The 22771-nt window shown below is 32.2% G+C and overlaps 1 protein-coding gene and 1 long non-coding RNA gene across 2 annotated transcripts; one reads left to right on the top strand and one right to left on the bottom strand.

The window, feature by feature from the left end:
- The first annotated feature begins 245 nt into the window (after positions 1–245).
- LOC108450420 (40S ribosomal protein S23) lies at positions 246–2126 on the top strand. Its single transcript, XM_017748039.2, has 4 exons — positions 246–398; positions 1244–1399; positions 1509–1635; positions 1837–2126. Exons 1-4 carry the CDS (start codon positions 394–396, stop codon positions 1975–1977), a joined length of 429 nt encoding a protein of 142 aa, XP_017603528.1. The 5' UTR covers positions 246–393; the 3' UTR covers positions 1978–2126.
- A 3076-nt stretch (positions 2127–5202) lies between these two features.
- On the bottom strand, positions 5203–6895 carry LOC128292788 (uncharacterized). Its single transcript, XR_008282699.1, has 3 exons — positions 6601–6895; positions 5963–6064; positions 5203–5604 (listed from the first exon to the last, which is right to left on the bottom strand). It is a non-coding gene; the product is annotated as an uncharacterized LOC128292788 (long non-coding RNA).
- Positions 6896–22771: the final 15876 nt, after the last annotated feature.

Genomic DNA, 22771 nt, shown 5'->3' with positions numbered 1-22771 from the left:
AGAAACTATAGCTGCATGAATAAAAAATTAAAAATTTTTATTATTTGATACTATAAAAAAGAACTAATTACTTAACTCAAACTAAGGTAACTATTAAATTAAGCCAAAGAAAGAAATCAAAGCTCGGGTTGGGGATAGCCCGACGTTGGACAGTCTAGTCACCATATTGGACACGTGTAAGCAACAAGCCCTCCTCAAAGCCTACTTCAAATCTCAACCGTTGATCTAACAAATCCATAAAAACCATCCAAAACCCTAAAATTTATCTATATAAATGCAATTCAATTGTGGCTATTAGGGTTTCCAATTTGCAACACTACCCGGCACTTCCTCTCTTCGTAATCTCTTACTTTAAGATTTCAGTCTCAGTAAACTTTTTTATCGCCAGCCAAAATGGGGTTAGTTTTCCTTTCTAAACTTTTTTTTCTTACAAAACGTTATTATTTGTTCGTTTCCATTTACTACTTGCATTTGAACTAGGATAGCTTTGTGAATCATTTTTGCGATCGCCGTTTGTTTATTCCAGTAAAGTAGTACCTAAGATTCGGTTTATATGATTAGATGATTTGTGGGTCAATGATTTCTTTTCCTATATGCTTCTGGGTGTTTTGGTTGGTGATGGAACTGTGGAATTTGTGGGTGAAACTGTCTTTATGTACCTGTTTGGTTGATGGGGAAACTGTGGAAGAAGGATTGGTATGTGAAAAATTAGGGTCGTGTGTGGGGTTATGGCTGTTGGTCATTATTTTAAACTTGTTAAAAAATGATTGATGACCTTCTACATCAATGGGTATCTTTTAGATTTTATTTCTGTGATACTTCCTTATCTTGAAGATTGCTGTTGTTCTAGGGAAATTGCATTTTCGTTTTGGTGATTTGGGGTTGGTTCTGAGAAAATCTAGAACTTATACGAACCTTAGTGATTGGTTCTGGTTTTTGTTCATAAGTTGGAAAATCGCAATTATTCTAATCGAACTAAATTTTATACTTTTTTAAATATTTCGTAGTATTTAATTGTCTACAATATAGAAAATAAATATTTTATTTCTAAATTGGTGAAAAAGAACTTCAAAATGCTATAGAGAAAGAAGAGATAATTTAAATTAATAAACCAATGGACTGAAGTGTGGATATCTGGTTGGATCAGTTCAGTTATATATGGTATTTGGTTTGGTAATCCATCTTAGGGTGGTTTATGTTGTATTTTATGGAAATATGCTGAAAAATTTGAAGTTTTGTGCAGGAAGACTCGTGGAATGGGAGCTGGTCGTAAGCTGAGAACCCACCGTAGAAGGCAGAGGTGGGCCGACAAGTCATATAAGAAGTCAAATCTCGGAAATGAATGGAAGAAACCTTTTGCTGGATCATCACATGCCAAGGGCATAGTTCTTGAGAAAATGTAAGAACTATATTTTGCATCTTTATAATGTTTTTTAAGGGTATTTATGTTAGCAGATTGTGCTTGAATTAGATTCTGAACTTTACCATTTGGTAACTGTCTTTTGCAGTGGCATTGAAGCTAAGCAGCCTAATTCTGCTATCCGAAAATGTGCTCGTGTTCAGTTGATCAAGAATGGAAAGAAAATTGCTGCCTTTGTACCCAATGACGGTTGCTTAAACTACATTGAGGAAAATGTAAGTTAATAGTGTTATATTCACATTTTGAGTTGAATGTCATTGGTTCATGTTTATCGTTTCTTGGTTGTCATCATGTTGTGTTCACCAGCACGATTTCTTTATTTGACAACATTGTGCAAAGCTTGTCCTAGGATGACAGGGTTTTGATTTTCGGTGTTGAGTAATCTAACTGCGATGTATGGTTTTGATTTGGTGCAGGATGAGGTATTGATTGCTGGATTTGGACGAAAGGGGCATGCTGTGGGAGATATTCCCGGAGTTCGGTTCAAGGTTGTTAAGGTTTCGGGTGTGTCTCTTCTAGCTCTTTTCAAAGAGAAGAAGGAGAAGCCAAGGTCTTAAAAGAATTTAACTTTTAATGGTTCACTTAATCTTTGTTATTTATAAAAAACCTAGTGTTTGGGATTTTGTAATGAAGGATTTTAGATATTCAACTCAAACTGTGTTCTGTTTTTGGTTTCAAATCTAAAATTTTGTTTGGTAGATTATTATATATGGTCTTATGAACCCATTTTGATTGGTGTTATCATGTATGAACAGAATAGTACTTGCTGATTATGATAACCATGGTTCGATTTTTAAGTCTCACCCAATCGAATTTAATAGAATTCAAGATCACTGATTTCTTGAAATTTCTTGGTTAACCTATAATTTAAATTTTAGATTTCATGTAAAATGAATTATCAAAGAAAATCATTTTCTAAAGAAAAGATAAAATTAAGATTTTGTAAGTTTTTGTTCACTGTTTTCATTGTCAAAGAAATAGAAATGGGAAGTTAAGCTTTTATAGTTAAAAGGAAATCTCTCCTCGTTGTCAATGAAAACAATTTTTATATTTTAATTTTATATTTTTATGATTTAATCCTTGAAGTCTAAATTTTATTAGTCCTTGATTTTTGAACAGTTAAACTTTCATGTTCTATTTTTAAAATTGTAAATTCTCAAGTAATGTTATTTAACTCTAAAACTCAAGTTTTAAAATTTTTACAATTTAATTCCTATAGTTTTAAACTTTACTATTTTATGCTCTGCCGTCTAAATTTTCATATTTCATAATTATATGATTTAGTTACTACATTAATGTTTCAGATTTTACTACTAAAATTTTTAGAATTCAAAATTTACAAATTTTACTATTTAGTCCTTACTTCAATTGTTATTAAATTAAATCATTTTTCAACTTACTCATTCAAATAGACCTGATCATGGGTCAAGCCACCTGGCCCGGCCTAAAGGTCCATCGGAAATGTAGGAAGGTTTGGGCAAAAATATAGACTCGACAAATGGGTTTGGATAAAAAAAATAAGGCATGTTTAAAAAACGGGTCGGGCCTTGGGTAAGGCATTTTCGGCTTGGGCCCAGCCTGGCCTAGCTTGAATTCACTAAAGGACAAAAAAAATCTACTTTTTTTAATATTATTTTCCTGTTGTTTTCTTCCTATTTTGCTACATTTTTATTATGTTGCTACTATTTTGTTGTTATTGTTTGAATATTGTATAAAACTTATTTTATTGTTAATTTTGTTTTTATTGTAAAGCCATTTATTAATTTTGTTATTATTTTAGAGGCATTTGCTTGTTAAGTTGCATTTATTTTAGTGTTATTTAAGTCTACATATTTTTTAAAATTTATTTTTAATTTGTTGGGAAATATTTATTTTGATGTTTTTAGTTTTTTTTATGTATTATATATATTTAAAATTATATAAAAATAATATAAAAATGAATATGGGTGGGCCAGGTTGGGCCCTGATCTTAGCATTTTTATTCGGGTCGAGCTTGGGCAAAATTTTAGGCCCATTTTTCGGGTCGGGCTCGAGCCTAGTAAATGGGCCTGAACTTTTAGTTCGTCTCGGCCCGGCCCATGAGCACCTCTAGTTGAGAGCTGTGATTGATAGGAATTTTGATAATAACCTCGTTGACAAGAAATCTGTTCATTAATCTTTTAGTTGAATTATTATAATGTTGATTCGGTAAGCTTTACCGTTCGATCGACGAACTTACTAAGCTTTATGAAAGTTTGCTTGTATTATTTGTTTTGTTTCTTGTAGATATGTTTTATGGATCGGGAGATCGGATCAGCTCGAAGAATCATATTATTCGGGAATTTTTGGTAGACTTAGATTTTGGTTTGGTATATGGCATGTAATAGGACTCTTTTTGGATATGATGCATAAGTACTTGGTTTGTGCAAATTATACCTTTAACTTGTGTTTTTGTGTTTGGAAAACCTACGTAGGTATGCATGTTTTACTTAGGTATAATTTGTTGATCAAGAATGAACTACAATGACACTATGATGACTAATGATATGAAATGATATAGATGTAAGATTTTGATGCGTTGTGCTTTATATATGAAAAGATGGAAGTGAATTGTAATGAAATATTGAGGTGTCTATGATGACATATTGGTTAGGCTTAGGATTGATTATATTATATGAGTAGATTCATATTGAAGGTGTCAAATGACCTATTTGATTGTATGTTTGAGTATGTTTAGGTATGTATGCATATGGGAGAATAAAATAGCATGTTTTGGGTTAATTTTGGATACACACGGCCTAAGACACGGGCTATCACACGGCCATGTGTCACACATAGGCATGTGCCTTAAGCGTGTTTAAGTATAGCATCCACACGGTCTGAGGCACAACTGTGTGAGGGTATTTCGATTGTTACACAGGCTAACACACGGCCCGCGACACGACCATGTGGGTTCATTTCAAATGACACACGGTCTGGGATACGGTTGGCCACACGACCATGTCCCTGCACCACACGGCTTGGGTAGTGCCTCACGACAGTGTGACCCCTGTTTTGAATTTTTTTAAAAACTTTTCCTGAATATTCTAATTTGTTTCGATTTGATCCTTGAATGTTTGTAACTTATTTTTAGGGTTTTAAAGGCTGGATTTAAGACTCGTAAATGTTTGATTTATTTCATGTTGAATCTTATCTGAATTTATGGAATTATTTTTATGATTGGATGCTAATTGAAGTGAAATGTTCCGACTTGTACGGCAACACTTCGTAACCATATTTTGATAACAGAACCGGATATTGGTGTTACATAATATATTTAAAAACATATAATTATTCATTTAATTTTAAAACTATTCAAGTAATATTGTTTGAGTAGTTATAATTCTTTTTCAAAATCAAATGATATTTTTGACCAATAATCAAAAGATTTATCTTTTAATTAATTACACTCATTCATTTATAGTTATTGGAACACTATAAATATTTGAAAATGTTCCAACAAAAAGTTCCTTTAGTTATTGAATTTAGCTTGTGTGTTGTTTTGAAGTGGTAGTTGGATAGGAGCTATAGACCGTGGATGCTGCGGAGTCTATGCATTGGTATTGACTGTGGTATTAATCAGTTGTTGCGTGTACAATTCATAATTATACTTCGGCATGCCAGTTGTATGGATAATGCTCTGGCAAAAACAAGTATAGGGAAATATTTGCTATTTAAAGCCTGATAGTGTTTTTTGAGATTGATTGAGTTGTAGTTGATTGCTTCATGTCGAGCTGTTCTTTAAAGTGCAAAGGTACTATGGATGTTTTATAATCTTGTTGTCTTTGAAAGAGGTTGGATTTCTCCAATTTCCTTCTATTTTTCTTATCTTTATATTGACTAAGGAAAAAAAAAAACATTTACATCCACTTCTTTAACTTGTAATCAATGTTCTAAAATAGCTCTATGGGAAATTGTATGTCAAGAAAGGCGAGAACGACGTATGCCAAACAGAAGCAGTTGTCGTCGCTATCGATAGCCACTTTGCAGATAGTAAAAGGTCGGCCTTATCAAAAGAGAAATAGGAAGCTACCAGGAGGTACTGTCAGGCATTTTGACAATAACGACCCCCCTCTATAGTTGTTTGCTGGCTGGTTGGTTGGCTGAAGAGTGTCGTGTGCCGTCAGGCAGGCTCTACAAGGTAAAACCTTTGATAGTCTAAACATCTACACATACAAAGATATTTGATATAAGCTTCCATATATACATGCATAAAGATCTTTTAGTTTTATTTTGTCAAGCAAATGATATTTCTATGTTCTTTGGATTCTTAAAAATATAACATATCAACTGAAAAATACTTAGAAAATAGGGAAAAACAACTAGTCTTCTATCATTTTTATCCTACTATATGTGGTTGGACTCAAATTTTAATACTAAATTCTATCAAATTCATATAGATTGATAAAAATTAAAAACATTACACCATGAATTAGAGATAAGAATAATGATCGGAAATTGTTAAAAGAGATGCTTAATAAAAAAATGTTCTTTTTTTTGGAAAAAAGGTATAATTTATTTTACCTGAATTAATCAAGGATGAATGAAGATGACGCCCATTTTTTCCCATGCACACAGTACTTCAGTTTTTGTGCGGCACTGATGCCCAGCTAGGTCATAATAATACTGCACCCATCATCGTCATCAACCATTTCTTATCAATGTAAAATTTTTATTATATATTTATTTACTGAAAAACATACAAAAGGGTTAGTTAATTATAGATAATTTAAGAAAAAAAAAAATAAGAGAAAAGTAGCTATCCAAATTCTAGTCCATATACTACCTGTTGTCAAGGAGGCTTTAGTATTATCAGTAAAGTTCAAAGTTATGGGTCGTGTTTTACTATGTATAATTGTTATATGTGAGTTTATAGCTCTATCATACACAATTGTTAGGTGTGGGTTCTATCTAATTTGTTTGTGTTTTTTATTGGTTTGATTTTATTTGTAACTGTATGTGCATGTATTGTATTATATTTGTACTTATAAACTCTCAAGAAAAAGAAGATACCTCTAATTTGATCGTTGAAATCTTACTACCATTTCATTTGCTTGAAAAAATAAAACTAAAAGATCTATAAAATCTATATGCATGTATATATGGAAGCATATATCATATATCTTTGTATGTATTTATGTATAGATTATCAAAGGTTTTACCCTGTAGAGCCTGCTTGACAGCAAAAGGTGCTCATCAGCCAAGCAAACAGCGAACAACCAACTATAGTGGGGGGTCGTTGTTGTCAAAGTGCCTAACAGTACCTCCATGTAGCTTCCTATTTCTCTTTTGATGAGGCCGATCTTTTACTATCTCCAAAGTGGCCACCGATAGCGATGATAACTGCTTCGGTTCAGCATCCGCCGTTCTCGCCTTTCTTGATATACAATTTCCTAGAAAGCTATTTTAGAAAATTGATTACAAGTTAAAGAATTGGGAGTGGATGTTAATTAAGTAGCACATATTTGGAGGGACTTAATAGAAAAAGAGTTTAAATTATTGGATTTAAATTGAAATTAACGAAGATATAAAAGAAAAACTTTGTAGCTCTTGTCCAAATACAGACATGTTATTATTGCTAATAAATCTAAATGGATTCTCATTGCCATTTGTGTAGAAATCGAGTCAAATCCGAGTCAAGCATGTATTATGTAATCTTTGTTTTGAAATTAATTTTTAGAAACACTTGTCAAATATTTTTTAAGGTTAATTACCAAAAACATTAAGTATTTTTTTAAAGTTGATAGGATTAACTATTTAAATTAATTTATAACATTATAGAAGTCAAGGGATTAAATTATGTCGAAAATTAATGTATGTAAATTAAATTTTAAGTTTCAAAATAGTTTAGGAGTTAAATTTGAAATTAATCATTGTTAAAAAGAATAAGACAAACCTAAAAGAAAGGAGAAACCACTTATTAATCTATAAAATTATTAGAGTATTCAAATTATATATAAGTATATAATATTTTAATTAAAAGTTGATAATATTAATCATTGAGATTAATTAATGACATCTTATAAATTAGGATCAAATTATGTTAGAAATTAAATAATAAATATTGAATTTCAAAATTAAAATATATTAGAGGAACAAAACTAATATCTAATTATTTATAGTAAAAGAAAAAAGTAAAGTGAGCTTCGAATGTGCCACGTGACAAAATTTTCCATTTCGATTTAGTATATAGATTAAATATAAAAGTGTGGTCCATCAAATATACGAAGAAAAATAGAACTTAAAAATACATTTGCATTAAATATAAAACCAGGACTAAATGTTATGGTTGAATCTAGAGAAATTACATCAATATATTTAAAAAACCAATTTAAAATCCAGCTTAGAAATCGTGTAATAAAAAAATTAATCTTAAATTTTAGCTGACCTCATACGAGTTTTAGAAAATCTCAAGTTTGAAAACACTTATTTCACAACATAATCACTTAATCATTTATTTAGAAAAGCAGCATAAAATTTTGGGGTTAATATTTGAAAATCGTGATTTCTACAATTGAAAACGTATATTTTTTTTCGATTTTGCATATTCAAAAACTTACGTTGTTAACTTTCATAAAACCCAATTTAAATTCTTGCAGTGGAGAAATCTTAGTTTGTTTAATTTTGAAAGCCCAACATTGATTGTTTATCAACAGAAACCATGCAAGAAAACTTTAACTAAATAACAATACCCAAAACCAAAATTAAATCTGAAAAGTTAGTCCAGAAACTTAATTCATAATAATTGAAACCATCTTAAGCGGGAAAACAAATCTAAGCTCCTGCATGCTGTCCACTTCTAAGATTGTCGATTACCTGAAAAGTCAAATACAGAAGGGTGAAATATAAAGCTCAGTGTATAACCAAACTCAAACAGAGAACACGAACAACACCACAATCAAATCATAGAATCGAAGAGAATTTCATATCAATCAATTGAGCAAAACTAAGAATACATGCTTATGCCAATGCATTACTTTTCAGAAAACATAATGTAGATTTTGTAGAAACTTCTTACCCAACTACGCTACACACCAAATAAAGTTTCCCAGAACTCGTTCATCCAATCACATCAACAGATAATTGTGGTTAATGCCACCAGAGTTGCAATTAAAACTGCCAAATTTGATATGTGGTAAAACCACTATATTACAACCAAGATGCAGACAGAAATATGGATAAATCGCCAGATAGTGCAGATGATTAAACTGCAAGAACTTCCTCCTTTAGACATTATCCCAAATCCCATGTAATGAGACATGGCATGCATATATTGAATCAGAATGAAAAGCATGTAGAACATGCAATTGTACAATAACAGAAGTTAGAAGGCATGAAACTCCATGCTTCACAAAGAAGATGTCACATTCTCAACCAATGCAAATTAGATTTGCCATAACGTCACATGCGTAGTCATATAGAAAATTTAGAGGCATAGAATTTAACATGTTCATACATCATATGCTCAAACACAACATAACAAAATGGAAAAATGCCATCAGAGTTGACAAAACACAGATCGCATATATATAATTCACATACCTTGAACACATCATATACATAAGCATGTTAACATATACCTCATTTTCAAGTCTTATTAAGCAGATCAGACCCTACGAAGAATCTAATTATGAATCACAGATCAAAATAGCCCTAAGTGACAATTTTTCCAGAAAATGGGCCCACACACCCAACTGGCCTAGCTCGTATAGCCCACATAGCCTAACACACGCTCGTGTGGCCCACACGACCCAAATGTCCCAGCTCGTGTGGGCCACATGGTCTAACAAAGCCTATCACTTGGTCTACCACATTGTCGTATGACTCCGATTGTGAGTTTGTTGATTTTCTGTTGATAGCCGTTTTTATAAGTTTGAGTCACACACTTGGTCAAATTTCGATGTTGATTCAAGAATTGAGTATTCCATTACCTAAAGACATCATTCAATTAACGAATTATCCCACGGAAGAGAATCAATTAAGAGGATATTGTAATATCCCTACCCGTATTCATTGCCGGAATAGGGTACGAAGTATTACCGGAGTTTACGAATTAAATTTTTTTGTAACTTAATATAACCCCTTTATAGATATCTAACCTTCCCTGAAATTTTAAACCAAAAACAATCCACATCAACCAATCCAATTCAACATATTTTCAAGATAAATTCATGCATATTTATAAAATAACGTCATCACATACCCAAAACCAGGTTTGTTAACCATACTAATGGCTAACTTTACATTCATTTCACGTTAACATTTACTTTATTAGCTTATACATGCCATTGATTTCCAAAATAAAGTTTCTTTATATACCGAAATCCTGAGGTTGATAGTGTGATGTGTCTCCGACTAAATTTGACCTCCGAGCTCTTAACACTACAAAACAGGGAAAAAGGAAACAGGGTAAGCACTTCGTGCGCAGTAAGCTCATGTAACAAGAATTATACTTACCTAATATTTTCAATACAATACAATAAACATTCTTATATTCATTCAATGCATTATTACTCTAACATGCACAAACTCAACATTCAAGTTAGTACAATAATTTTCATGTACCAATAATATATACCATGATTGGTGAGCTCACCAATATCATAATTTCCATTTCCTTGTTATTTTTCCATATTTATCCCATTGAATTTATCAGAATTTCGATGGATTTTTCAGAGGTACACTTTTAGTGTACAATTCCGGGTCCGGCAATTCATATTCATGTGCGACATTTCCATTTCGAGAGCACACTCCATGAACCTCAACCTTGCGGCGGATTACCGGTCGAGCTAAATCCTCAAGCGACAATTACTCTAATGAGCTTGGATCTGAATTACCAGTCCAGGCTAAATTCAGACCCTAATTCGGATTACCCGTCCGGGCTAAATCCATTTTACACATATTCTTCGGGAGGGCTATATCAAGATAGGATCACCCGTCCGGGCTAGATCCTTTTTACCGTCAATTCCTTTTCAAAGATCCATCGAATTTTCCTTTCATTCAACCGGGATTTCTTCCCATTTTATCAAATATATCAATGTTTCATTAATTTTCATACAATGAACATTCAAATCATATTCACATCAATAACATACAATCTCAAGCATTTAAGAATATAATTCAAGTTACATGAACTTACCTTGATACTTGTTTGTAAACAAAAAAAAAAAATCTACTAATCCCGAACTTTTTCCTTTCCTCGATCTAGCTTCATATTTGAATCTTCTGGATCTAAATAAATAAATTTAATTATCAATTTAATACATTTCATGTTCATATGCAACATTCTCTATAATTCAACTATTGTTATTTATAGTTTATTCAAAGCTATATACTTGAGTCACAATACTAAATTATTTTCATTTTGAGCTACAGAACTCAAAATTAGGATCCAATAATTTTCCCTGAAACTAGACTCACATATCTTCTTACCATAAAATTTTCAGAATTTTTAGTTTAGCAAATCAGTACAGTTTATTCTTTAAATTCACCCCTGTTTTGCTGTCGATAGTTCTGACCCTTCTTCACTAAAAATTAATTATATCTTCATAAAAGATTCAAATGATGTTCTTGTTTATTTCTCTTAAAAATATACTCATCAAGGATTCTATACATATAATTTTAAGACCCTAATTGTTTTTATTCAATTTTTTATGATTTTTCAAAGTCAGAACAGGGGAACCCGAATTCATTCTGACCTTGTCTCACAAAATTCATAATATCTAAAAATTTACAAATCCATTGCTTACACTATTTCTTCTATGAGAAACTACACTCAATAAGCTTTAATTACATATTTTTTCATCTTCTAATTCGATTTCTACGATTTATGGTGAATTTTCAAAGTTAGTCTACTGCTGCTGTCCAAACTGTTTTTGTGCAAGCTGTTTATTACCATTTTTCCCCTAAGCTTTTAATAAATGATAATTTCGTCCCTACTCAATTAGCCTCTCAATTGAGCTGATTTTTCTCAATTAACATTTTATTCTATCACCTTAAACTAGTTTACAACCTTTAAGAGTCATAATTTCAGCAATAGACTTTAATTCCAAGCATTTTCACAATTAGGTCCTAAAAATCAATTTCTATTGAAATTACCTAATAAAATCATCTCATAAACAAATTAAAGTTTTAATTTCATTCTATTTCATCATAAACTTATAGAACTCAACCATGGTGACTTTCAATTTCATCCATGAAATCAAAAACTAATGAATTTAATAGTAGGACCTAGTTGTAAAAGTCTTAGAAACACACAAATTACAAGAAAAAGGCAAGGATTAACTCACTTGGTGCAAAAATTATGGAATACCAGCTTATAGAACCCTCCTATGGCATTTTTAGCTGCTGGAATTGAAGAGAAATGAAGAGAAATCTAGATATTTCCTATTTAGTCCTAGCTTTATTTAGTTAATTTTGCAATATTCCAATTTTGCCCTTAATTTATCAATTTTCCTGCTGATTTCATGCCCTTGCCGTCCAGCCATAATAAATTTTGGGTCTAATTGCCTTTCAAATCCTTTTTCATTAGACTCTTAAGCTATTTAATCATTCTAGCAACTTTTACACCTATTACAATTTAGTCCTTTTCATTTAATTGACTACCCAAACAATAAAATTTCCTATCGAAATTTTAATACCACATTACTAACATTTCATAAATATTTACAAAATTATTTTTGACTCGGTTTTACGAGATAGAGGTCCCGATACCTTGTTTTTACCCATTTTCTTCAATAATTTCTCTTTTTAACTAACCACTAAATCCGTAAAAATTTTTTCTATCAATATTTTCATACGATTTTCCTATCATATCAATTTTCATGCAAAAATATTGAAATAAATTTCTTTTTAAATCGGATTTGTGATTACGAAACCACTGTTCCGATAACTTTGAATTTAGGCCATTACAACTCTCCCCCCTTTAAGGATTTTCGTCCTCGAAAATCTTACCAGTAAAGAGATTTGGGTATTGTTTCCTAATTGCCTCCTCCGGTTCCCATGTTGTTTCCTCAATCCCGTGCTTTTGCCACAATACTTTCACCAAATTTATCTTTTTATTTCTAAGCTCTTTTGTCTCCCGTGCCAATATCTTGACCGGTTATTCACTGTAAGTCATATCCGGTTGAATCTCCACTTCTGTCGGAGAAATAACATGTAAAGGATCTGATCGATATCGTCGTAACATAGATACATGAAAAACATTATGGATTCTATCAAGTTCCGGTGGTAATGCCAATCGATAAGCGACCGGTCCAATTCTTTCTATAATTTCATATGGCCCTATAAATCTTGGACTCAGTTTACCCTTTTGACCGAATCAGAGGACTTTCTTCCAAGGAGACACTTTCAGGAATACCTTGTCACCGACTTGAAATTCAATCTCTTTTCATTTAAGGTCGGCATTTGATTTTTGACGATCAGAAGCTGCTTTTAGACTATCTCGAATAACCTTTACTTTTTCTTCTGTTTCCCGGATCAAATCAACCCCATGTATCTTCTTTTCACTGAGCTCTGTCCAATATAACGGTGTTCTACATTTTCTACCATACAAAGCTTTATACGGAGTCATTTTAATACTGGACTGATAACTATTATTGTAAGCAAATTCAATCAAAGGTAGATACCTCTCCCAATTACCTTCAAACTCTAGTATACAACATCGTAGCATATCTTCCAATACTTGAATTACACGCTCAGATTGACCATCTGTCTGAAGATGAAATACAGTGTTGAAATACAACTGAGTACCCAAGGCTTCTTGCAATTTGTCCCAGAAATGAGAAGTAAATTAGGGATCTCTATCTGATATAATGGAGACAGGCACTCCATGTAGCCTGATAATCTCAGATATGTACAGTTCAGCTAGTTTATCTAAAGAATAATCCATACGTACTGGAATAAAGTGAGTTGACTTTGTCAATCGGTCAACAATCACCCAAATAGCATCTTTTTTCCTCGGAGACAAAGGTAACCCCGATACAAAATCCATAGTGATTCTTTCCCATTTCCATTCTGGTATAGTAAATGGCTGAAGTAACCTCGAAGGTACCTGATGTTCAGCTTTAACTTGCTGACATATTAAACACCTTGATACAAACTCAGAGATATCATGTTTCATTCCCGACCACCAGTACATCTTTTTCAGATCATTATACATTTTATTACTCCCCGGATGTACAGACATAGTACCGCTGTGAGCCTCGCGTAGAATCTTTTGTATGAGCTCTGAATTCTAAATAATAAACAACCATCAGAACCAATCTGAAATTCAGAATCATTACCTGACTCACACTGTGCCCGTTTAACTTGTAACTTCTCATCATTCTTCTGAGCTTCACATATTTGCTGTAAAAATGTCGGTTTAGCTCTTAATTCTACTAGGATTGAACCATCATCAGTCAATGATAACCGGGTATTCATAGCTCGTAAAGCAAACAGAGATTTTCAGCTCAAAGCATCAGCTACAACATTAGCCTTACCCGGATGGTAATCAATAATCAAATCATAGTCCTTTATCAGTTCAAGCCACCTGCGCTGTCTCAAATTCAAATCTTTCTGTGTCATCAAATATTTCAAGCTTTTATGATCAGTATAAATATGACAATTCTCACCGTACAAGTAATGCCGCCATATCTTCAGTGCAAATACAATAGCAGCTAATTCAAGATCATGTACTGGGTAATTTCTTTCATGTGTTTAAGTTGTCTTGAAGCATAGGCTATTACTTTACCTTCTTGCATCAAAACACAACCTAAATCATTTAATGAGGCATCATTGTAAATAACAAATTCCTTACCTGGTTTAGGCTGCACTAATACAGGTGCTTTCGTTAATAGGTCTTTCAATCGGTTGAAACTTTGTTGACATTCATCAGTCCACTCGAACTTTACATCTTTCTGCAATAATCGAGTCATTGGAGAAGCTATCATAGAGAATCCCTGTACAAATCTCCGATAATAACCAACTAAACCCAAGAAACTTCTAACTTCAGATACATTCTTCGGTGGATTCCAATTGACAATGGCTGATATTTTACTTGGATCTACCCTGATGCCTTCGGCAGATACAATGTGTCCAAGAAAACCCACTTCTCGGAGCCAAAATTCACATTTATTGAATTTAGCATATAACTACTTCTCTCGCAGAATTTGCAACACAATTCTCAAATGTTCTGCATGTAATACCCCCTAACCCCAAACCGTTACCGGAACGAGGTTATGAGGCATTACGGACATATCGGACAACTTACTAATAATTTACAATTATTAAAATTTTCATAGTATAATATAATAATTGAGTCCCTATCTTGAACTCTCAAGTTCAAACACGTATTAAAAGTAGAACGGAATTGTTCGAGTATTCTAATTTTTTTAATAAAATTTCGGCAGATTTCGCTTATTTTACTTAACCCTCCGCAAATTCAAACCAAAACAACCAACACCAATATTTCACATTCATATAACTAATATTTATATCATTAAAAAATTTTAACTTAATTACTATCATAGCATCATTCAAAGTTGATTAAAACTTCATTCATTTAACAACTTAATGTTCATGTATCAAAATATCATGTACTTTTCTTTCCATTTCATTTAACCATCTAAATTTTATAATTCATCCTTCACTACCCAAAGTAATATACATATTCAAGTGACTAAACAACACCTATGTACATGCTACCTTTACCCAAAAGAAAAATATACATCACCAAATTTGTGTTGGAGTCGGGATTATTCTGGATACTGAGCCGGAATACTTGACTTCTACTAACCTGCGCACGGAGACAACCGTACGCTGAGTATGGATAAACTCAGTGGTATTACTATAAATCAAGACTATTTAATATTAATAAATTACAAACATCAACCATAAATTTTATAATTATTTAAACTACTTTTATATATATATTTTTTACTTCATAAAATCTTAAATTCATAATTCATATTTCTCATACTAACTCAAGTCATAATTTAACTCATACATTCTATCTCGTACTTTTCAATAGTGCTAAAACAAATAATCTCATTTTCAAAATTTCATTTCAATTATTTACCCTATTAACAAAGCTCGGACTATGACAGATACACGGATTTCCACCCAAACACACCAGAATATCCAACCCAAACACACCCGGAATATTGTAAATCCTCCATGACACACCGGTATAATATATCCTCCCAACACACCAATAAGGCATTAAATGCCTATTTGGATAAACCGAAGTATATAATAACAGAAACATCTTCTCGGCCGAACTACAATCTCTTCATCACATCACAAATCCAATGGCATGCCATTTGTTTCGAATCTAGTCCGACGAGTTAATAGGGTATTATTTTACTTTTTCTAATTTCAATTTCACATACTTACCTCAAGTCTTATTTACCATACATAACAATTAAAATTTCAGCAATCAATAATAATTAAAATTCGAATTATAGTAATACACACCGTAATTCTCCCGTTTTAGTCCTCGATGACTTTCTCCTTTCCTTTCGATGTTGATGCTTCGGGTTCTTTGTTGGCTACTGAAAATAATAATTTATAATCATCAATACAACATAATTCAATTTAATTCATGAGCCTAAACATGCAAATTTAACCATTTTAATGTATATATATAATTTCACCATTAAGCTGTCCACTTGAGTCATTGTTACTAAATTATTTATATCTTGAGCTACGAAACTCCAAATTAATATCCGTAAATTTTCCTTAAAACTAGACTCATATATCTTCTAACCATAAAATTTCCAGAATTTTTGGTCTAGCCATTTAGTACAGTTTATTCATTAAATACTCCCCTGTTATTTCATTTGACAGTTCTGACCTCTCTCTACTAAAAATAAATTATCTCATTGTACAGAACTCGAATAAGGTTCTTGTTTATTTATTTTGAAACTAGATTCATTAAGGAGTTCAAATATATAAATTACACTCCATAATAATTTTTTTACAATTTTTAATGATTTTCCAAAGTTAAAACAGGGCATCTCGAAATCACCCCGAACCAGTATTACAAAATTTCAAATATCTCTTGATTCATCAATTAATTGCTTACACTGTTTCTACTATAAGAAACTAGACTCAATAAGATTTAATTCCATATTTTGTTCATCGTCTAGTTCAATTTATAAAATTTTTATCGAATTTTTAAAGTCAGACCATTGCTACTTCCCAAAACTGTTTTGATGTAAAATGTTAATAACCAAATTTATAACACCAATTCACACCTTATTCCTATTCAAATTTCATTTAAACTCAAATTTAACTATTAAATTTTCAACATATTTTCTTAATTCCGAATTTTCCTCAATTTAGTCCCTAAAACACAAAACTTATAGCTTACTTTGCAATTCAATCCTTATATCTATTCTAACTTGAATTTCATTCAATTAAACCCCTATTTCATCATTTTATTCAACATGAACTTTGTTTAAAAGCCTAAGAACTTCCAAACTAACAACTTAATTTCATCAAAACTTGTTTTAAGACTTCTAAAATATCAAAATTATGAGAAAAGGACTTGATTGAGCTTACCAATTAACTCCAAGCTTCATAAACCCTATTTCCCCTTTTCTTTCTTCTTTCTCCCCTGTTTCTTCTCTGTTTTCATTTTCATTTCCTTTTCTTTTAACTTATTTGTTTCTTTTATATATATAATAATAATATAATATAATATAATATAATATACTTAATTATTAAATAAATATATATTTTTTTAATCAATAAAATCTTTGATATTTTCCACGTTAAACCGCCTCAGCTATAGGAAATGGTTTAATTTCCTCTTAAGTCCTTCTAATTTTTCTTTAATCTATAATTAAACTTTTACCCTTATTCAATTTAATCCTTTTTACTAATTACTCTAAATTAAGCTAAATTTACTTAATTAAAACCTAATTAAACACACTACTAGACTCATAAATATTTTTAATAATTATTTTCGAACTTATTTCACTAAGACGGAGGCCCGATAACACACTTTTCTGGTGCCCACGGATTTTGGGTTGTTACACTGCATGTTCTTCTTCATCCCGAGAATAAACCAAAATATCATCAATGAATACTACTACAAATCTATCTAAATACGGTCTGAATATCCAATTCATCAAATCCATGAATACTGCAGGTGCATTAGTTAGCCCAAACGGCATAACCAGAAACTCATAATGTCCGTACTTGGTTCTGAAGGCTGTTTTTGGCACATTTGACTCTTTTACCCGTAACTGATACTAACCTGATCGAAGAACACAGTAGCACCTTTTAGCTGATCAAATAAATCATCAATCTGGGGTAACAGATACTTATTCTTTATGGTTACTTTATTAAGCTGTCGGTAGTCGATACATAGTCTTAAAGGCCTGTCCTTCTTTTTCACAAACAGAACCGGAGCACCCCAAGGTGAATGACTCGGTCGAATAAAACCCCTATCAACAAGCTCTTGCAACTGTGTCTTTAACTCTTTTAATTTTGTGGGAGCCATCCGGTACGGAGCTATGGAAATCGGAGTAGTTCCCAGAATCAAATCTATAGAAAATTCCACTTCTCTTTCTGGTGGCAACCCTGGTAATTCCTCTAGAAACACATCGAAAAATTCACATACTATTGGCACTGCCTGTATCCTTGACTCAGATACCTTGGTGTCGAGTACATAAGCCAAGTAAGCATCATACCCTTTTTTGACATACCTCTGTGCTGCCATTACTGAAATCACATCAGATAACCCTTCTGTCTGATCAGATTTAACCCGGAACAACTCATCATTCTGACATTTTAGCACAATATATTTTTGTCTACAAGTTACTACCGCATCATGCTGGGTTAACCAATCCATGCCCAATATCACGTCAAATTCATCAAATAGCAGTAACATCAAATCAGCCGGGAAATAATAACCTCTTACCATCAATGGACAATTTTTACAAATTTTATCCATCAACACAGACTGGCCCCGGGGGTTCGAGACTTTAATCACAAATTCAGTAGGTTCAACAGATAAATTTTTAACAATTGCAAGTTTAACATATATATATGAATGCGTAGAACCAGGATCAATCAATGCAGTAATATCAATATCAAGTAAAGAAAATGTACCAATAATAACATCGGGTGCTGAGGCATCTTCTCTGGCACGAATGGCATATGTCCTAACAGGTGCTCGTGCCTCAGACTTGCCTGCAATATCTTTCGTAGCTCCTTGGCTACCACTGACATTACCAGATGGTCGAGGTGGTCTACCTCTCGAAACTGGATTACTCGGCTTCGATATCTGTTCAGCTTCTTTTTCACCCCTTTCTGGACAATCTCTGAGGAAATGGTCAAAAGAACCACATCGGTAACAAGCCCCGCTCTTTAATCGACATTCACCAAAATGAGCTTTATTACAGTACTAGCATCTCAGCTTAGGAGTGCCAACACTGCCAACACTGGTCACTGATTTCTGACAGATTCAGTACCTGTACCCTGTAGGATCTCAGGAACCGATGGAGGAGCAGGAGGGGGAGCTTGAATTTGCTGCACTACAGGGTTAGTTCTTAAGTATTGACTAAACCATTCATTCATCATTTGAAAAAAGAATATTTTTGCCTCCTCCCCTCGACCTTCTGTCTCGGGCCTTCTACTGCTAGTTTCTTCTCTTTGTACTGAAGCCGGAGCATGACTCCCAGCTTCCTCAGATTGAGCTCGGTCGGATGACATTACTATAAGAAAAATACATTTTAAATGGTCAGGAGATATCACACTATCAATAATAATTTAAATGGCATGAATAGCTAATCCCGTATTTGCTACATCGGTCTTAGAACAGGCTAAATCGTAGCTCTGATACCAATAAATGTAATACCCCTACCCGTATTCATTGCCGGAATAGGGTACGAAGTATTACCGAAGTTTAAGAATTAAATTTTTTTTAACTTAATATAACCCCTTTATAGATATCTAACATTCCCTGAAATTTTAAACCAAAAACAATCCACATCAACCAATCCAATTCAACATATTTTCAAGATAAATTCATGCATATTTATAAAATAACGTCATCACATACCCAAAACCAGGTTTGTTAACCATACTAATGGCTAACTTTACATTCATTTCACGTTAACATTTACTTTATTAGCTTATACATGCCATTGATTTCCAAAATAAAGTTTCTTTATATACCGAAATCCTGAGGTTGATAGTGTGATGTGTCTCCGACTAAATCTGACCTCCGAGCTCTTAACACTACAAAACAGGGAAAAAGGAAACGGGGTAAGCACTTCGTGCTTAGTAAGCTCATGTAACAAGAATTATACTTACCTAATATTTTCAATACAATACAATAAACATTCTTATATCCATTCAATGCATTATTACTCTAACATGCACAAACTCAACATTCAAGTTAGTACAGTAATTTTCATGTACCAATAATATATACCATGATTGGTGAGCTCACCAATATCATAATTTCCATTTCCTTGTTATTTTTCCATATTTATCCTGTTGAATTTATCGGAATTTCGATGGATTTTTCAGAGGTACACTTTTAGTGTACAATTCCGGGTCCGTCAATTCATATTCATGTGCGCACATTTCCATTTTAGAGAGTACACTCCCGCGAACCTCAACCTTGCAGCGGGATTACCAGTCCAGGCTAAATCCTCTGCAACGACAATTACTCTAATGAGCTTGGATCTGAATTACCAGTCCAAAGCTAAATTCAGACCTAATACGGATTACCCGTCCGGCTAAATCCATTTTACACATATTCTTCGGGAGGGCTATATCAAGATAGGATCACCCGTCCGGGCTAGATCCTTTTTACCGTCAATTCCTTTTCAAAGATCTATCGAATTTTCCTTTCATTCAACCGGGATTTCTTCCCATTTTATCAAATATATAAATGTTTCATTAATTTTCATACAATGAACATTCAAATCATATTCACATCAATAACATACAATCTCAAGCATTTAAGAATATAATTCAAGTTACATGAACTTACCTTGATACTTGTTTGTAAACAAAAAAAAATTCTACTAATCCTGAACTTTTTCCTTTCCTCGATCTAGCTTCGTATTTGAATATTCTGGATCTAAATAAATAAATTTAATTATCAATTTAATACATTTCATGTTCATATGCAACATTCTCTATAATTCAACTATTGTTATTTATAATTTATTCAAAGCTGTCTACTTGAGTCACAATACTAAATTATTTTCATCTTGAGCTACAGAACTCAAAATTAGGATCCAATAATTTTCCCTGAAACTAGACTCACATATCTTCTTACCATAAAATTTTCAGAATTTTTAGTTTAGCAAATCAGTACAGTTTATTCTTTAAATTCACCCCTGTTCTGCTGTCGATAGTTCTGACCCTTCTTCACTAAAAATTAATTATATCTTCATAAAAGATTCAAATGATGTTCTTGTTCATTTATCTTAAAAATATACTCATCAAGGATTCTATACATATAAATTTAAGACCCTAATTGTTTTTATTCAATTTTTTATGATTTTTCAAAGTCAGAACAGGGGAACCCGAATTCATTCTGACCTTATCTCACAAAATTCATAATATCTAAAAATTTACAAATCCATTGCTTACACTATTTCTTCTATGAGAAACTTCACTTAATAACCTTTAATTACATATTTTGTTCATCTTCTAATTCGATTTCTACAATTTATGGTGAATTTTCAAAGATAGTCTACTGCTGCTGTCCAAACTGTTTTTGTGCAAGCTATTTATTACCATTTTTCCCCTAAGCTTTTAATAAATGATAATTTCGTCCCTACTCAATTAGCCTCTCAATTGAGCTGATTTTTCTCAATTAACATTTTATTCTATCACTTTAAACTAGTTTACAACCTTTAAGAGTCATAATTTCAGCAATAGACTTTAATTCCAAGCATTTTCACACTTAGGTCCTAAAAATCAATTTCTATTGAAATTACCTAATAAAATCATCTCATAAACAAATTAAAGTTTTAATTTCATTCTATTTCATCATAAACTTATAGAGCTCAACCATGATGACTTTCAATTTCATCCATGAAATCAAAAACTAATGAATTTAATAGTAGGACCTAGTTGTAAAAGTCTTAGAAACACACAAATTACAAGAAAAAGGCAAGGATTAACTCACTTGGTGCAAAAATTATGGAATACCAGCTTATAGAACCCTCCTATGGCATTTTTAGCTGCTGGAATTGAAGAGAAATGAAGAGAAATCTAGATATTTCCTATTTAGTCCTAGCTTTATTTAGTTAATTTTGCAATATTCCAATTTTGCCCTTAATTTATCAATTTTCCTGCTGATTTCATGCCCTTGCCATCCAGCCATAATAAATTTTGGGTCTAATTGCCTTTCAAATCCTTTCTCATTAGACTCTTAAGCTATTTAATCATTCCGGCAACTTTTACACCTATTACAATTTAGTCCTTTTCATTTAATTGACTACCCAAACAATAAAATTTCCTATCGAAATTTTAATACCACATTACTAACATTTCATAAATATTTACAAAATTATTTTTGACTCGGTTTTACGAGATAGAGGTCCCGATACCTTATTTTTACCCAATTTCTTCAATAATTTCTCTTTTTAACTAACTACTAAATCGGTAAAATTTTTTTCTATCAATATTTTCATACGATTTTCCTATCATATCAATTTTCATGCAAAAATATTGAAATAAATTTGTTTTTAAATCGGATTTGTGATTACGAAACCACTGTTCCGGTAACTTTAAATTTAGGCCATTACAGATATGGTTCTTGATTTTCCTAAAATACTAATCAAACCAAAATACGAGAAACTCAAATAACCACAACAACCCCAAATTGGCATTAAAACACTTACCTTAGAATGAAATCAGCACCCTCACAAGTCTTAATTTTTTGAAGGATTAATCACCTCGATCTCCACCTAAAAAATCCACACAATCAAATATACGAAACATAACTACACATAAATCCCTAGTTAGCAAAAGGTAACAGAAATCCCCGAAAGCTAAAAAGATTAAACTATACTTATGCAAAAATCGAGATGTAAACGATAGAATAACAACACCCACTACCGAATTTTGAATAGCTCAGTAAATAACGATGAAGAAGAAAAAAGAAGATTAGAAAAGGAAAAGAAAGAAGAATAGAAAAGAAAAATTGGACAACTTTATTGGACTAACGTGAAACAATAAAAGAAAGAGAGTGTGTGAGGGGAGGGAAATGGAGTAATGTGAAACAAGTGGGAGAAAAATAGGGAAAATAAATCTTTTAATTAAATTTTAAAAAACTTAAAATTTGATTAGTTATCCTATCAAATTTTCCCC

The sequence above is a fragment of the Gossypium arboreum genome, chromosome 5, assembly GCF_025698485.1.
Source record: "Gossypium arboreum isolate Shixiya-1 chromosome 5, ASM2569848v2, whole genome shotgun sequence".
Lineage (NCBI taxonomy): Eukaryota > Viridiplantae > Streptophyta > Magnoliopsida > Malvales > Malvaceae > Gossypium > Gossypium arboreum.
The sequence above is the reverse complement of the archived record's forward strand: the minus strand, read 5'-3'. Positions and strand labels throughout refer to the sequence as shown.

Bases quoted from the DNA above. Each gene is read 5' to 3' on its own strand.
- LOC108450420 (XM_017748039.2), top strand. The intron at 1,400-1,508 runs GTAAGAACTATA...TGTCTTTTGCAG, and splicing joins GGCATAGTTCTTGAGAAAAT to TGGCATTGAAGCTAAGCAGC. The intron at 1,636-1,836 runs GTAAGTTAATAG...GATTTGGTGCAG, and splicing joins TAAACTACATTGAGGAAAAT to GATGAGGTATTGATTGCTGG.